At 41.1% G+C, this 18,641-nt stretch overlaps 1 protein-coding gene across 1 annotated transcript in view; it reads left to right on the top strand.

Moving 5' to 3' along the window:
* Window positions 1–8,197: 8,197 nt before the first annotated feature.
* rab3gap1 (RAB3 GTPase activating protein subunit 1) overlaps window positions 8,198–18,641 on the top strand; it is a 68,871-nt gene continuing 58,427 nt past the window's right edge. Inside the window, exons 1-10 of the mRNA XM_071912427.2 lie at window positions 8,198–8,237; window positions 8,372–8,427; window positions 8,840–8,918; window positions 9,046–9,178; window positions 9,566–9,644; window positions 11,684–11,803; window positions 15,656–15,821; window positions 16,171–16,270; window positions 17,173–17,254; window positions 17,458–17,526. Of these exons, the coding sequence (XP_071768528.1) occupies window positions 8,220–8,237; window positions 8,372–8,427; window positions 8,840–8,918; window positions 9,046–9,178; window positions 9,566–9,644; window positions 11,684–11,803; window positions 15,656–15,821; window positions 16,171–16,270; window positions 17,173–17,254; window positions 17,458–17,526 (902 nt within the window). The 5' untranslated portion in view covers window positions 8,198–8,219. The remainder of the gene's footprint in view (window positions 8,238–8,371; window positions 8,428–8,839; window positions 8,919–9,045; window positions 9,179–9,565; window positions 9,645–11,683; window positions 11,804–15,655; window positions 15,822–16,170; window positions 16,271–17,172; window positions 17,255–17,457; window positions 17,527–18,641) is intronic.

Below are 18,641 nucleotides of genomic sequence, written 5' to 3'. Positions count from 1 at the left end.
AAAATAAGAATTTTTGTGCAAATGCAGCTTTTCTCCAGTCAGCTATTTATCAATCTGAATAGTTTTCAACACTCATACATATCAGCTCATGTTAGACCCAAGTGTTCCTAGTTTGTCACCTGTGGTATATTTTCAATCCAGAACTATCTGGTCTTTGTCATATGCATTGCACGGGTTTAACTATAAATTACTAATAATTTACTATAAATGAGGAAAACCAGACACAAGATACAAGTTCTGAAATTCTATGCATAATTTCTTGATGATTTCTTGACCGATGTCGTTAATTGGGAGATAAAATTTCCGATAACAATTATGAGTAATGCATTCACTCATTGAAATGTGCAACTAAAGTGCATATTTCCTGGAGACTGAGGTCCAATGATGAAAACATAGTCTACTGGAAACCCCTATATGGCCTATATGAAACCCAGCAATGTTGTTTCCTATGAACTTTTATGATTAAAATGTCATCTATAGGCTTAGCAGATGAGATTAAGCTTGGTTGCTAAGAGTTGCATGTTGGGCAATTTGAGTAATTAGCATAATGAGCCAATTAATCGCCAAAAACTGGAAATGGCTATAATTTTGCTTCTAGTTAACTTAGAAAGGTGATCTAAGAGTCTAAATCCATATTTGTGATGTCCAGAAATTCATCTATTACCATGGTGCAGTCATGCAACCTTTCCTCATTAGCATAATTTGCATAAATTATGTAAAAATTAGGTCAAAATCAGGAAATGGCTATATTTTTCACTTTTAGTCAATTTAGAAAGACGATCTTAGAGTCTAAGTCTATGTTTTGATGTCCAGAAATTCATCTCTTGCCATAACTAAATCATGCAACCTTTCTTCATTAGCATCATTTGCATAAATTATGTAATAATTAGGCCGAAACCAGGAAATAGCTATATTTTAGCTTTTAGTCAATTTAGAAAGGTGATCTTAGAGTCTAAATCTATGTTTGGATGTCCAGAAATTAATCTCTTGCCATAACTAAGTCATGCAACCTTTCCTCATTAGCATAATCTGGATCCACGTCCATTTTTTATTTATTTTATTTATTTATTTAACCTTTATTTGACCAGGTGAGTCCCATTGAGATTACAAGATCTCTTTTTCGAGGGAGCCCTGGCCAAGATAGCAGCAATACAGATTTTCAAACAACATACAAGCAAGGATTAAAAGCACATAAAACAAAACATACAGTAGTAACTCACAGAGTCATATGCCTAAAAGACAGACAGGAGGAAACGGGTCTAGCTAAGGAAGCAATTACAAATTCCAATTGAATTTGCCTCCAAACCCTTCGCTACATTTTTGAATGCCCTAATCGGGATCAGCTCATCTAGCTGCAAATCTGTCTGCAAGTGGTTCCAGGCTGCAGGGGCGGAGAACATAAAGGCCCGTTTGCCAAGTTCAGTGCGAACCTTAGGGATGGACAGTAAGAGGGTGTCATTTGAGCACAAACAATAATTACTAGTTTTGAGTGAGATATACCCACAGAGGTAAGAGGGGAGCAGACCAAGGATGGACTTATAAATAAATATGTACCAATGAGTAAGTCTGCGCAAGGCCAATGAAGGCCACTGAACTCTGGCATATAGAGTGCAATGGTGAGTGAGAGCTTTGCAGCCTGTGACGAACCTCAGAGCGCTGTGGTACACAGTATCCAGCCAATGCAAGCATTGGGCAGAGGCGTGCATGTACAACAGATCACCATAGTCAAGCAAGGGAAGGAACGTAGCCTCAACCAATTTTTTCCTGGCAGCATAAGAAAAGCAGGATTTGTTTCTAAAATAAAAACCTAGCTTAAGCTTTAGTTTCTTTACTAAGTTTTCAATGTGAAGTTTAAAAGTTAAACGATCATCAATTAAAATACCTAGATACTTGTATTGTGACACTAATTCAATCTGACTGCCCTGTAAGGTTACAATGTTAGGAAGAGAAGCTAATGTCTTCATGGCATTAGAAAACAACATCAGTTTAGTTTTTGCAACATTCAACACAAGTTTCAGATCAAACAACCGTGACTCTACAATACCAAAAGCAGACTGCAAATACTCAAGTGATTGAGCAAGGGTGGCACCACAGCAGTAAATGACAGTATCGTCGGCATAAAAATGAAACTGTGCATTAGGAATATTTTGACCCAGGTTGTTAATATAGATTGTAAACAAAAGTGGACCCAAGACAGAACCTTGGGGGACCCCTGACGCAACATCTAGTACACTGGAGGAAGTGCCATCAAATTTGACACATTGTGTCCTTTCAGAGAGGTAATTTTCAAACCAGCCAACAGCCTGCTCAGACAACCCAATATTGAGCAGCCGTTGCTTCAGGATAAGGTGGTCAACTGTATCGAAGGCCTTAGAAAGATCGATAAAAAGAGCTGCACAAGTTTTTTTGTGATCCAGTGACTCAATTATATCGTTAACAACCTTTAAGGATGCCGTGATGGTACTGTGCTGTTTCCTGAAGCCAGACTGGTACAATGAAAGGATATTATTAGCGCTCAGGAAGTCCTTCAGTTGATCACTTACCAATCCTTCAAGGACCTTCGACAAGACGGTGACATGGTATTAGATATTATTTAGTTTTTTATTTTTCATTATGCTATTTATTTATCCCCGACTCTGAATGTTTCATAACATGTTGTAAAAAAGATTTTATGAGCAACGATGTGCAGTCCCCCCTCCCCCATCCTTCTCCCACTGGTGTCACCTGCTACTCTCCACTTGACTCCCCTATGATGCCCCACGAATACACACGATGAATGATAATACCTCCAAAAATGATGAAAATGCTCCACTTCCCAATGTTGTCCTAGTTGATGCAAGTCAGCTGCTCGACCACATTGTCTGGCCTGTGGCAGGTACGATCAGGGACATTGCCTCTAGCATCAATGCACACCTCGCTAATGCCTATACTGCAGCTGGAGCTGATGAGACCCTCGTCATCTTTGACCGTTACAATGATGAGCACAGTGCCAAAGATCATGAGAGGAGAAGACGAGCAGGAGTTGGTGCAACTGAGTACAAGCTGACAATCAACACACCCCTTCCAGGTCGAGAAGCTGTGATGAAGAGCACATCAAACAAGACACAGCTATCACGCCTTCTGTGCACATATGACCTCACCGCTGATAAGATCCTGCTTGTGAACCACATGGACTGCATCGTCAAGCATGAGGAGGCTGACGTCACCCTCATTAGCTACATGCTGCAAGCAGCTGGAGCAGGGGCACCCACCATACGTATCCTAAGTGATGACACTGACGTATTCGTCCTGTTGGAAGGCCGACGTTCAATCAGCAGTGCAGATGGAGAAGTGGGATGGCACCATCCTGGACATAAATGCCACCGTTAGGGCGTTGGGTGACAAATGTCAGGGTCTCCTGGGGATGCATGCGCTGTCGGGATGTGACACTGTCTCCTACCCCTGTGGAAAGGGCAAGGCATCTGTGCTGAAAGTACTCCAAGGAAGTACCATGCCTGGTCTCAATACAGTGCTTGGGGAACCTGATGCCACTCACAGTGACCTAAAAGATACCGGGACCGAGTTCTTCCTCGCACTGTATCGGCAGAAGAAGGCCAAGTCGATGTTATAACGCTCGCTACCAGATCTACAGACGGAGGAAAAAGCCACCTGAACTTAAAAAGCTTCCTCCAACTGATGTCAACGTGATGCTGCACATACTGCGTGCTCATCTCCAGGTCATGTTGTGGAAGGCTGCAGATCAGAGGGAGCCACCTGCAGAGGCCAGAGACATCACTAAATTCGGGTGGGAGGTTGCTAAAGGAGGGGCTGTCATGCCCGATGTTTCCACCCAGGCAGTGGCTCCAGTTAATTTGCTTGACGTCACCTGCAGCCAAAAAAACTGCAGCTGCCACGCTGCAACTCTCAGTTGCACTGACTATTGCAAGTGTGAAGGAGGTGAGGTCCGCTGCTGCAACCCATTCACAATACATGAAGACGAAGACAAAGAAGATGAGGAGGCTGAAGGGAATGAGGAGAGAGATGATGAAGAGGGTGAAGGCCATTGAGTGTGAGGTTGTACAGACAACGTCTAAAACAGGAAAAAACGTTTTTTCGGGCAGTTCAACGCTGGAGTGAGGAATCCATTGCCACTCTCCAGGACTGTTTTGAAACCACAGACTGGCAGATGTTCTGTGTTGCAGCTGATGGGGACATTGATGAATACACAGACTCTGTCTCAGCCTACATCTCCAAGTGCATTGATGACGTCGTCCTGAAAGTCAATGTTAGGACTTTCCCCAACCAAAAGCCCTGGATTAATGGTGATGTCCGTGCTAAACTCAGAGCACGGTCCTCTGCCTTTAGCTCTGGGGACCTGGAGGCCTTGAGGAAGTCCAGATATGACCTACGGAAAGCCATCAGAGATGCCAAAAGAGCCTACAGAGACAAGTTGGAGTCTAACTACCACAGTTCTGACCCCAGATGCATGTGGTGTGGACTGCGCTCCATCACAGACTACAAAGGGAGAAATAGCAGTGATGCCCAGCCCGCCGCCTCTCTTCCTGACGAGCTCAACACCTTTTACTCACGGTTTTAATAGCATTGTTTCCTCTGTAATTTTATGCAGCTGTGGTGCTTGGGGGGATCATTCTAGTTTTGTGTTGCTGTTTGGGTCTAAGTTATGTTTTAAGTTGAGGTTGTAGTGCTAAAAATGTTTTTAATCATAATAAAGTCATTACTTCTAAAACATTTGGACTACACTTATTTTAGTTTTAGATGATAGTAAGACTAAATTACAATGCTAATTTTAATTTCACATTTTCTCTAGCAATGGTGGTAATTTCCTTGCTGCTAAATGAATACAGAGGAAACACTGTAGATGAGTTTACACAAATGAAAAAATTCCCCAAGTTTACAGGGTCATACAAATGCATATTGAGGCTTTAACACCCGTGGGTTATGTGTAGTGACCTTACTTTAGGGTGGGCCAATGTTTTCTACTTTGACAACGCCACCTTCTGTTAATTGAGCATAAGGAGCTCGACCTGATTGCAGATAGGTTAGTTGCTTTGGTTCTTACAAAATCACCAAGTGAGGCATGATTCATAAAAAAATAAAATAAATTTTAATACAAAAATAGAATTACAATTTAATATTTAAAAGCCCAAGAACAAAATAATCATTCCTGTTTGGCCAGCCACCTGGTACTGTCTCCGCCCTGAGACCCTCGGAGTGCCTGAGCGCGCTCCCACGCTCCGCCGCAGCCCCCAGAGAAGCGCCTGATAAGAGTAAAGACAGAAAAGAAAAACAGCACCGCAAGCCAGCATGCAAAACCAAATCACTCTAAATGGGAAACATGCAGTTCCTTTACCACTACAAACCAAACCATATCACAGTTATGTCTTATTACTGTACCACCTGAGGTGGGAGATGAGTTTCCCTTCCTCCAACAGAGTCCCTGGCGTGCCCTGTATGAGAGAAACGCACAGCATAAAATGCCAGCCCAACAGGTAAGCTTCTCCTTCCCCGTCTGTGGTGCTAATCAGACCTCCCTAATTGCTCCCTCCACACGGGGAGTGTTGATTGCGCAACCTCGTGAGAATGTCAGGAATGTGCATTGAAGGGCGCCAATTGGACCTCTACTGGTTGGGCTAGGGCACCACATATGGTTTAATTACCTCTGTCCTTACTCAAACTCTCTGAGTGTTGAGCAGTTTTACACATCTCCAATTGTAAACAATAACTTGACACTTTTTAAACAGTTATAAATACATGACAGTTTGGAGCAAAAGTTAAAATTCCACAAGTTTTAAGCTTAACTTAAAATTCCACTGGTCTGTGCATCACAAGTTACACAGCCTGCAGCAGCAGCACAGTTAATTTGACAAACTCAAGATAAAAAAATCTAAAAAAAATCTAAAATCTTCCTGGGCGGGAACAAATCTTCCATATTGGAAACACTGCAAAGGCTCTACTCTGAGGAGCTTTTGCAGACCAATCGCACCATCTGCTGGACAGATTGTGTATTGCTAAGCTGTCTGAAAACACCACAGGCGCCCCATTCCACCATTATTTTGAAGACTGTTACATTTGCCGATACAGATATATCTGTGAAAGGCCAACATCAGCCAACAACATTGGCTCGCCGATTAATCATCTGGGCCCTAATTCAAATATAAAATGTGCATTCTGTTAACTGTATAGTACTAAAATACACTATCCTACACAGGCAGCACTAGGAGTAAGAATGACTACTCACAGATCTCTCTCTCTCCCTATCTCTCTCTGTCTCTCTCACTCTCTCTCTCTCTGTCTCTCTCACTCTCACTCACACACACACACACACACACACACACACACACACACAAATGCCTTTTGAAAAACCACATTGGGGGTTGGTTATCTGGATACAGGAATATGATAAACTTCTACACATTCTACAATTTGAATATTGTGAATACCATGGGTAAATAATGTCTGAAAGTGATTTAATGGCAAAATGTCTACAAATATTTTGTCTCATGCCACAAACTGAAGGTGCATTTCCACATGTAAGTATTCTAGTGAACCTGTTCTGTCAGGAACACACAACACAGAGTTCCGCTTTCAGTGACATAAAACATTTCTACTAAACATTAATTGACAAAACATTTTGACTTAATTTTCAAGTACAATCTGAACTTCTTTTTCTCACTCATTCACACACACATATGCTCACATATTCAAGCATTGCCTGCTGTTCATCACACACATGATAGGCCTATAGCCCTCATAGCCCTCTGTGCAGGCTGCGTGAACCCAGCCATCACAGAAGAGGCATTTGACCCGCGGCTCACCGGGGATAGATTTATGATTTATTTATTTAAGTTTTTATATCTATTCCAAGATGTCACTCCATGAGCAGTCCGTATAGGCTACCATTTTATTAGAACGCTATGTAATATTTTCCATAAATGCAACCTGTAATGCCTACATTAAAATAAAAATAAGTAACGTGAAGGTCTGGGTTGTTAGAGCAGTGAGTGTGGGTGGCGGTAATGCACCTTTTAAATTGTTTATCAACCGCCGTTAAACAAAACTGAAGAAGAAGAAAATGAGCAGTGAGTGTGCAGTCGGGAGTGTTCAGCTTGTTGATTCCTCGCCTGACTGCACTCGGCTACTCTCGTCTATTTTCCAGGCAAGCAGGTAGTCATCTCAAACGAGCCTATTGACTGTGCCCGCGATGGTCCCGCGAGATCTCTGTGGCTCGCGCAGTCGGGTCCTAGGGGCAAGTCGGACAACTTTTCTACCCATCTCTCTCCATATGCAAGGTGCTGGTCAAAACTACGCAGGACTTATGGCAAGCCCTTTTGACATAAGATGGTTGTGCTTGACTATCCATAATTACATTATAGATAGCTGCAAATGCAATTTGACTAGTCATAGTAGACTAATTATAATGTGACCAGTCAGAATATCTGCAATTACAATCTGATTTGTACTGATGATAATTAAATATATCTGTAATTACATTTTGACTAGCCTAGTCAAATGAAATACTTAACCTCTTTTCAAAAGCAAACAAAATTGGTCATTAGTTGTTATGCTCATATTTTACTTTACTCCACTTTTTGAAATGAAGAGTGCGCTATTTTGCTGTATGGATTGCTTGACATGAAAATGACATTTTTTCGATATCTAGCCTACAATTGCATTTTGACTAGTCAGAATGATAATGCAAGATATCTCCAAAATAAGATTTATATAGCCTAATCAAAATTCCTTTCCATAACTTAGATATAACCTTAAATGGACTTTTGACTAGTCATAACTCCAGTTCAAGATATCTACAATTGTATTTTGACTAGTCATGTCTTAGTTTCAGATATCAAAAAAGATAATTTCGATATCTTTAATTATGAGGAATTAAAGATATATTTAATTGAAATTATGACTAGTCAGAGCTAAAGTGAACATAATTTCAATGGCGATATCTGAATTCACATTCCAGATAGTCAAAACTGATTTGTAGATATCTTTAATTGGAGAACTTAATGGCAAAAATAACTTCAATCTTACTAGTCAAAATGTAATTAGAGATATCTGAAATTAACATTTTGACTTAACTAGTCGTTAATGAATTACAGATGTCTGTAATGTGAATCCGGTCAGGCCATTGGAATGGCTTTCCATATGGGTGACGTCACTGCACTCCCATAGTGCACCGCACGAGGAGACAGAAAAGTAAACAGGAATTCACGATGGCTGCCGACAGTGATGTGAGTACTTAAGCTAAAAAACTCAGACTGCAGGTGGCCAACGACATACTTGTCTAAGCTGACATGTCTTAGAAGTCATAACAAATATTACAACTGAACACTTTTTGAAACAGGTCAATTTATTTCTCTTACAGCCCGAGTCAGAGGTGTTTGAGATCACCGATTTCACCACCGCCTCGGAGTGGGAAAGGTAGGCTAGCTTGCTATGTTGTCATTGCTTTGCTGGCTAATATCACACACTAAATCATAATTCTAATTACATTTAGCGACGTTATATACATTAGGAATTTCCCCAGGTGAATATGCAATTCGACAAGTGTAAAGAAGTGTAAAGCAGTTAGCTCACTAGCGCACGTCTGTCCATGCAATATCTCTGGGCTACGTTTTCATCAGTTAGGGTTATGTCAGCTAATAACATGTCAGCTAACTAGCCAGTAACTACGTGTTGTCAGTAGCTTGTTTGAAGCATGTGTGTTTTCATACTGTTGTGTCTGTTGGAGCTTGTGTTTTCCTAGCAAATATGGCAATTGTGCCATGATATGATACTGTGTATCCAGCTAGTTTCCGGTGCAGACAGACAAGCTCATTTTATCTCTTTGCAGGTTTGTTTCGAGAGTTGAGGAAGTGTTAAATGATTGGAAGCTGATTGGGAGCTCTGTGGGCAAGTTGTCTCCAGAGAAGGTATTCTGCTCCCATTTAACCTTGCATATTCACCCTAATAACACCACTCCCCAATCCCAGTTAGCATTATGCTGCCGTCTGACCATTCTCATGAATTCTTGCACGGCTCCTCTTTCCTTTAACACAGGGTGAATACACCAGTGGCTCCTGGGAGGAAAAGTCTCAGGACATTAACTTTGCTGACTTTAAGTTTTCCATAACTCACCACTACCTGAAGCAAGAGTCTGATGAGGGCGATGGGAAGGAGGAGCCCGAGGAAGGTACGGTGATGTTTTGGGTTGCCATAGTTTCTAGGCTAGATGATATACCAGATTTATAGCAATTTGTAGCTGGTGCATTTAAACCTCATGCTATTATTAGTGTTTCTTTGGGACACAATTTGGAGTATGCACTGATTAACACTGGTGTGTGCGCGATGCACTATAGTGAGAGGCAACCTTTTTCCAGTATGTCCCACTTCCATAGAGAATGCATAAAGTTAGTGCATGAGCATAAAAATGGTGAAAATGTGAATTTTAACACCAGTCCCTTGACATTTATTGAAAGCATACCTTTGTTTACAATGGACAAATGGTAGAGAGGGGTTAACAGATGAAAGAATCCCTCCAAAGCTTCCAGCTTGACCCAATTCTGATTCGTCTGTCCAGATGCCTTCCCCATGGCTATGCAGGACCTTCTGTGTATGAACAATGACTTCCCTCCCCGAGCCCACTGCCTGGTCAGATGGTGAGTTCAGTCAGTGTGACACAGCCTCAGCTGAATATTAAAGGCATACAGTGAGTTTAGTAGATTGTCCCGGTGGTCAACTTAGAGCTATGGCCATGCAATAGCCTATTCTGGCTATTGCCTTGATTAATCCCTGGTGTGGACAGTTACTTTCCTAATAGTTGGATCGCCACAGTGACAACACAATAACTCAAATTTACTCTGCAAAGTAGCTAGCATTGTAGCTAAGTTAATGATGGAAACTTGATCTACCCAGAAAAACAAACCAGAAGATCTAGTACGAGAATCTTATTTCAACCAATCAATCAGCCAATCAGTGCTGCCTTTGGCTCAGCAAGTTCTCATTATCGCACGTTTTATGATGAGAATGTCTCCTGACCTCTGTCATTTGAGCTGTAGGTGTAGCTACGCTAGATTAAGTGATAGTAAGCTCCATGCTAGTACTTGAGCATACACTACATTGAGTGATAGCAGGCCACGAGCATTATCTCAAAAGTAAGAAAATAAGAACTTGTAGCAGCCCTAGAGTTAAATGGTAAGTAATCTTAAATGCTATGAATATAAGCCAGCAGTTTTGTGTAAGAGATTGGTCAAATTTAAATGAAATATAATAGAAAAAACAACATACTGTTTTTGACTGGCAGGGACTACTTTCTCTGTTTCCATAGGAAGTGAAAGTAGTGGGTGATGGGAGACTACAGCTAAAAATCACTGCACAATGGAGTTGTTCGTCACCTGAAATGGGTCCAAAACTAAACGTGGCTGCCTCAGCTATTTTAGGTTAATGACATTTCCTTTTTATAATTTATGAATTTATAGGCCATATAATATAAAATCCAAATCCAAATCTTACTCTGTATAATGCTAGTGGCCTACTATTACTCAACATAGTGTATGCTTAAGTGTTAGCATGGAGCACCAGATCTACTGGACACACATGGTTGAGTTTGGTGTCTATGTTCTCATCAATAAATAGAGAAGTTGACCAATGGAACAATCTCCCAAAAACTTGATGTATTCCTTTAAGTTTAAATCCACCTGCATGTAACTTGCTGTTTACCTTGCTTAGTTGGGTCATCCAAGTGTTTTTTGTTTTTTTTCTGACCAACCAAAGCAAAACATGAAATATCTCATAAATATTTGTGTATTTGTGTTATATTAAGGTTCTGAATGAGTTTCAAGATTTTCTCCTAGCATGGGCTTTCTGGAGGGATTTTAATGGTCTTGCTTCTTGCTGCTTTGTATGCCCCTCGAAAGTCAGCTCACCCTGCTGGTGATGCCATGCCAAAACCAATCTTCAGAGCCCTGTGTGCCAAAATGCTAGTGGAGTAATGTAGAAACTTTGACGCTCTTGACAACCTCAGTGAAAATATGTTATCTTATGTTTGCGAAACTAATAGGTGCTGAAATACTGGGCCACAACTTATTCAAAACATTCCCTGATTGCCAAATAATTTTAAAAACTCTGTATTGTCTACTGTATTTTATCAACAGTCCTCTATGTATAAATGTTTGTCTGTCTTGCTTGATATCAAGCATTATATTGATATCCTACTGCTATACAACTTTGTAAGCTTTAATTGTACGTATAACCCATATCAGTCTTTCTCACGAAATGTCTCTTGGTGGAGTGAAAAGGTAAAACAATCTCATTCGTGTTGGAGAGTGAATGGAGAGTTTTAGTGTCTGATTCTGAAGAACTTTTAGGGTTTTTGAGTTTTTTCCTTAGATTGAGCTATCAGTCTTCATAACAAGCAATGTCCTGTGTCCCTTACCGCATTTACTGTCATTAAGTGCTGCACACCCTTTAGCCCAGCAGAGGGCACACCATTAGGTGTCAGGGTTCACCACAGATTTGGGTTTGGGGTTTAGTTACTCTTTCATTATTTTCCCAGTAAAAATTATTCTTGGCAAGTAATTTTATTTTTAAGTTTACCAGACCATGGCAGCTGAACCATTAATTTCACACACTGAATGGAATTTGAAAAAATTGTGAGGCAGATGTCTGTCTACTGCTATAACTGTGTCTGTGGTGACAGGTATGGCATGCGGGAGTTTTTGGTCATCTCCCCGGGAGCCAACTGTGAGGCCATCATCAGTGAATCCAAATGCAACCTGCTCCTCAGCTCCATCTCCATCTCTCTGGCCAACGGCGGCTGGTAAGTCACCTTCATCACACACCACAGGAGGTGGCTAAAGTCAATGTCCAGTCTGTCAAGAATGACTCCCATTCTGTGTTATTGAATCTAGATTTCGCATGTTGTGAACTTATACCCAGCTCCTGGTGGTAATGTCTCTGTGCAGATCCTCATAGAGTTTTGGTATTAGCATAGCTATTACCAAAACTAGCTAGAAGCACAGAGAGAATGTTGAGAAAACATTCTGCAGTTGTTGGCTGTTGGGAAGCGAATGTTTCATTCCATAGCCTTCCAAAGGAGACAAATATTAGAAACAAGTGGCGAGTGAAATAATAGGCTAACAAAGGATAACAAAGATAAACAACCAAGAAGATTACAACAGAACATTTCAGAATGGTAAATTCTGTTGTAATCTTCATGGTTGTGGCGGTGATTTGTTGTCTTCTCTCTCCGATTCAGGATCTGACTCTGGCTCAAACACGTTGGATCAAATTACGTTGAGCGGTTGCCATTGTTTACTTGCTGGAAAGTTTTCGCTACAGTTCAACACCTGTAGCTGGCCGGGGCATGGTGTGCCGCATTTCACTCTTGAAACGGTTAGCCAGTCAGAACAGAGGGTTGTTAATATTAATGAGTATGAATGTAAGAATGTAAAGACACAGCAACAAAAAACAGCCTGTTCTTGGTAAGGCTCAGAGAGATGCTGGATAATGAACATGTAAAATTGGATTGAGATTGTTTTTGGTACATGACACCACACAAACGTTTTTTAATGGAGCTCAAGACATAAAACACTGGAAAGTGTAAAATATGGGACCTTTAGAGAGAGAGAGTGTGACAGAGATATGGGTCCCATAGGCTTTCCTAACGATTGTCTGATCACAAATAAATGTGACTGTTTTGATATGCAAGAGTTTGTGGACAATATGAAGTTAATCCCTGATGTGGAAAAGTACAGTGAGATGTCAGCATTGTGTCTACAAGGACCCGTTCAATGAACTTTGATGGAAACTCGAAGTGGGAGGAACCAGTAGGTACCATTGTTTTGAGCTCAAGAATGATTCGTTCAAAATGGTTTGTTTGTTCTTTTTTGGCCAGCACTATTTCTGACGTGATATTTGTAGTTGGGGTAGCAGGTTAACCTGCTAGTTACAGAGATTCCCCCATAACCAAAAGAGCCAAAAGGTGAGATCACCACAACAGGCCAGTTTGCTTCCCATCACCAGCCATGTGCCCTGTCAAAGTGTCCTTGGGCAAGACATTGAACCCTTACTCACACATTGTAAGCTGTATTGTGGGTTAATAAGAGTGTTAGGTAAATGACTAAAATATAAATGTAATGCTAACATGCCACTGTATGTGTGCGCACACGCATACGCATCCACTAGCTAATTGTTTTCATGATAGAACTCTGCTGCTCGTAATGTATCCACATTAACACCCTACTGCTAGGTAATTATGGTAATTATGCTGATGTGCCTCTTTCCAATGTCTTCATTCCATAAACACTGTGTGTCATTGCGCATTGAGGTTTGATAATATGGACTGTAAAGCTCTCTGTTATCATTGCAACTTTCAATACTTGGGCTTCCTGTCCTGCCCTGTCCACTGTAGGCTCCCATCCTATTTGTGCTCTCTTATATCTCTAGAAAACCTTGCAGAAACCACTTTATACAATCAGAGGGATTGTTTTTGCTATCTGTTCCTAACGCCTGAATTGAAATAAGCAACTCATTGTAAAAAGATTTAAAACATGAAAGAGCTGGTCTCTCTTAGTCAGTTTAAAATAATTACAAAGTATCTTGAGACAGACCAAGTAAGGAGCCGTCTTTGCTTTCTAGAGCCAAGATCTGTTTAGCCCTGGCCTCTGATCCTTTTTGCTATTCATTGCTATGCACTATGCACTCATGTAGTGAACTTTGACCCAGGACAGAAAGCTCTAGTGGGATTTGAGTCATAATTATGGGTCCAGAGGTGGGGGAGTTAAAGCTACACTAGGCAAGATATTCATTTAAAAGTCTAGCTGTCTTATTAGCGTAAATCACAAAGTGGAGCTGCAACAGAGAAGAGCGCCTCATTTCTGCTAATTGAGATGCTGTAGATTCACTCATTCATTCATTCATTCATTATATTTGCCCAAAAACAAATTTGCTGTTGGGTATAGATACTGGTGTGAAATCAAAACTTAAGACTGAAATCCAAAAGTGTCTCCTAGACAGCAGTGAGCAAGTGCTCTGTCCAGAGAAAGCTGGGCTCACCAATGTTAGATCTTTTGCCACTCTTGTCCCTTTGGTATCTTTTGGTATAAAGCATTACAGGCTGGCTGTGGCTGTAGCAGTTTACTGACGTCACCTTAGATGATTTCTGAGGATTGAAGTCCACCGTTGTGACCGTTTGGGGCCACAACGTCGCCTAGTGCAATTTTAACCATTCCACAATGTCTGGGCACACCTTTTCAATGTCTCTTTTAATATACGTAGTTGTGTGTTTTTTTGGCTACTACTTATATGTTTGTCATTGATGCTGCTTTTCTGGCCGGGTCTCTCCTTGAAAAATAGGTTTTAATCTCTGAATGAAGGATAAACAAGGCATCCATGGGAACATTGTACTGCTTAGTAGTGGTAGCCAAGTTAATGTCCTTCTGCAGGGTAATGTATCCACAGCAACTGCCCGCTGCTAGGTAACTGTATCCATGGCAACATCCCACTGCTAGGTAACTATATTCATAGAAACATCCCACTGCTTGGTGTCTGTCTATTCATCTATCTATTCATTGTAACACCCTGCTGTTAACTAACTGTATCCATGATAAAATTCCACTGTGAGGTAACCATATCAATGGTAACCCCCTGCTGCTAACTGACTGTATCCATGGTAACTCTCCACTGCTAGGCAACTGGATCTTTGGGCAACACTCAGTGTTGGTGATGATTTGGCGATGTTTACAGAAATGGCCAGAAACCTGTCCCTTTGAGGCATGCATTCAGAGTTGCAGTACAATGTTTTAATACAACCTCAGTGAAAATATGTTATTGGTTTATTGACATCTTGTAAAGTATGATTGGCCGCAGTTGCTTCTAATGCGATTTAACAGAATCAGTATACGTAGTTGTTTTACTTAGTAATCATAGACCAATGTGAAAACCAATCGTAAACTGTGAGCGACAAAACCCTTTTGTTATTTTCTCCTGCATACTTGTTTACACAAATCGCTTTTTAAAATAGAAAAAAAGGTGGGTGAGAAGAGCATTTGCTGTGGCATCGGATTGCATTAGGTCATTTGGTATCCATGGCAACTGACGTGCCAGCAGCATGGCCCTGGGCAGCATCGGCATCATCAGTTGTGGAGAGAGCAAGGTCACTTGGCCTCCCTGCTGCTCCTGGGTACTGTAGTTTACAATGTGGAATTACACTGCTGTCTGCTGAGGCAAACACTGGCTAGGGAAAAAAAGCTTGGCCAAAATAATAATCATTATGATTATTATTATTATTATTAATATGCAAAATACGTTTTTTGTTTGAGTTACTGAGACAAAAACATTCACCTCTCTGGCACAAAAATATTACGTTTAAAATGTATTATTACACAACCATAGGGTAATATTTAGGGTAATATTTTATCTGTCAAGATAGTGAGTTTCATAATTTGATATTGCCCATCATCATCCATGTGCACCAGGAGGTTTATGTCTCTTAGATTCTACCTGCAGTTGCTCTATTGTCCACCTGGTGTTGCTGTGTAGCTTCAGTAGAGCAGGCATATTGGGAACGCCTGCCACAGCATCTTACTGGTATTCGACAGAACAACCTGACACAGGCTTATATTACTTCTTATTAATGCTCCTCTTTGCCCCTGTGCTCCTGTGCACACAGCCAGGTGCCGATGTTTGTGCAGATCCAGCAGAAGTGGAGGCGGATGTACGCCGGAGAGTGCCAGGGCCCTGGTGTGCGCACCGACTTTGAGATGGTCCACCTCCGCAAGGTGCCCAGCCAGTACAACCACCTGTCTGGCCTGCTCGACATCTTCAAGTCTAAGATAGTGAGTGTTACGGAGCAAGATGAGTCTTAATTTTTGGTCCAGTGCAAAATGAGTCTTTTTATAGAGGGCACTTGCATTTTGTGCTCCTAGCTCCAAGCATCACATACAAACGGACAAGGATCTGCTCTTTTCGGTTTGCTGTATGAACTGAAAATATTTTGTGAATATTTTTGTTGGCAACTACAGTGGTCCAGGCTGTATAATCTTCTTTTCCTCAAGCTTTATTGATATATCAAGGCCATAGCTTCCTTTGTGTACTGCTGACCCATTTCTCTTCCACTATTTTCAACCATTCCTCTTTCTTCTCCTCCTCCTCTGTCTCATTTATCTTTTGTTTATTTTATTTCAGGGCTGTTCCCTGACCCCTCTACCCCCCATCAACATTGCCATCCGCTTCACTTATGTTCTCCAGGACTGGCAGCAGTACTCTTGGCCACAGCAGCCTCCAGGTAGGCACAGGCACAGGCACAACAGGGTATAATATATCATGTTGCAATAATTTAGGGCATAAAGGAATACACCAACTTTTTAGCAAATAAGCCCTTTGATCAAATTACAGTTGCACAACAAGAACATTGGTAGAGTTTGATAGAATAGAGTATTTCCTGCCCTCCACTGTTTTTGAGATAAATATACACATTGTACTTAAGCATTAGCATGCACCAAGGTGAACCAAATAAATCCTGAACACACAGAGGTGAAAGGAAATGCTCAGAAATAATATTTGAGGTCTAGAGGAACATCAGAAAATAGATGTGAAGGTACAGTGAGAGACACGGTGGGCCAAGTGAATAATGTAAATAATATTAGCTTTAAGTGCTCTGCGAACTGAAACCTGGGGCATTTCTTTGCCTCTCCGCATATTGCTTCCTTTTAGGATACTGATATGCTCTGCTCTGTCTGCCCTAAATTCACTAGTGTGTTCTTGTCACAGCTAAGCATTGCTCTCTAGGGTGGCTTTTAGCAAAGTAAAGAGACGCTTGAGTTGTGGTGGTGGTAGTGGTTCAGGGCAAGACAGAAAATGCAAGGAGGTCAAAGAATTTTGTTTTAAAATGCCTCACAAGTGCACACCTTATCCACGGATCCCACGGTTAAGACGGAGAGGAATTGTAGTGGATGGAGAGAGGTCAATTTGAAGATTATAGCTTAAAATGTGAGTTTGTGGGTCTGCGCTTTGCCCTTTGTTGATTTTATGTGATGAGTTTGCCTGCCTTGAAGGCATGAAATACGCTACAGTAGGAGCTGCTCATTTATTGTCTTTTATACCAGTCCTTTGGGCATAAATAATTTTAAGCTGAGCCCACATGAAGATAATGAGAGAAAGTGCATTAAATATTTTTTTTTCTGGCAGACTTTGACGCTCTCCTCGGAGGAGAGGTGGGAGGGGTGGAGTTTGGGAAGCTTCCGTTTGGAGCCTGCGAGGATCCAATCAGGTAGAAGCGCTGTAGCCATGACGACAATGTATCCCTAATTTATCTCATCATCAGCCAATTGTATTTTTTGTGTATTCTTACAGGTTTCAGTGTTACTTTTAGATGTGAGATCTTTGTCACAAATTAGAAGTGTTATGGTTTGGTGAGTCAATCACTGTGTGCAAAATTGAATTAACTCTTGTTTCCTTTTATGGCTGTCGCAGTGAGCTTCACCTTGCCACCACTTGGCCACACCTGACAGAAGGCATTGTTGTGGATAATGATGTCTACTCGTGAGTGTGAACTGCACTACCTTTAAACTACATTTGACATGCCGCACCTGATATACATCAAGAAAATACTTCATTAAACATGATTTTATGAGCAGGGATCTTTTTTTTAATTACTGCAGTGTTTCTCACAGGTTGACAATTTACTTGTGGCGGTGGTTGTTGGTTTGTGGGGGTGGGGGTGGGAGCTTAATTTAAATAGGATTAATTACTTTTCCTTACCTACAGCGTGTTCAGTGGAATCCAATGGTAAACGGGGACAATATGCCAGTCTTTGCACTGCAGTCATGTTAACTCTCTGAGTGCTGAATAGTTTTACACATCTCTGATTAAAAAGTGTTACTTTTTACAAATACCGTTACTAACACATGCAAGTTTGGAGCAAATTGTATAATTTCAAGTTTCACTTTTCGCTTTCACAATGGCAGGCTCTGTCAGATTGAGTACAATGCTGCTGGTCTGTGCATCACCAAATGACAAACATGACATGATGCACACATTAGGTGCATTAGAGATTAATTTAGATCCATTTTTATACATTGACCAACTTTTGATTTTATTTTGACCAACTTTTGATTTTGATGAGCTTATATATGGGAAACACTGTACTGTAAATGTCCTCTTTCTTATTGACAGCCCTAGTTACAGCAGGCTCATGAGATGGCGGTGAACAAATACCAGCCAGGTGCTCTTGATAGAACAATGTCTTCATGGCCCTGTAACAGTGTGATAGCTATGTCATTAGCCATATTCATTTCCTCTGTGCCAGACAGTGTAGGTGTGTGAGGAGGTGAGAGTAGAGGAAGTGAGTTAGAAGGGGAGAGGGAGGAGACTTCAACAAGTACTTCAACTCCACCGTTCTAACTGCATTAACGCCATAAATTGATTCATGCTGCATGATTTTCTGCCCTTCAATTTGGTGATGAAACGCTGCTCAGTGAGCCATTGAGTCATTTTACAATGTTTATGTTTCCTCATGTTCCTCCTTTCCCACTCCCACTACAACACTGCCCCACCTTCTTGCCTTTCCCCCAAAGATTTACATGTAATTTAGTGGAAAAAGATGTAGTACAACCCTGCCCTCTTTGAAGTACAAATCTGCACCTGAAAAAGAGGTT

This window comes from Centroberyx gerrardi, chromosome 10 (genome assembly GCF_048128805.1).
Source record: "Centroberyx gerrardi isolate f3 chromosome 10, fCenGer3.hap1.cur.20231027, whole genome shotgun sequence".
Lineage (NCBI taxonomy): Eukaryota > Metazoa > Chordata > Actinopteri > Beryciformes > Berycidae > Centroberyx > Centroberyx gerrardi.
The sequence above is the reverse complement of the archived record's forward strand: the minus strand, read 5'-3'. Positions and strand labels throughout refer to the sequence as shown.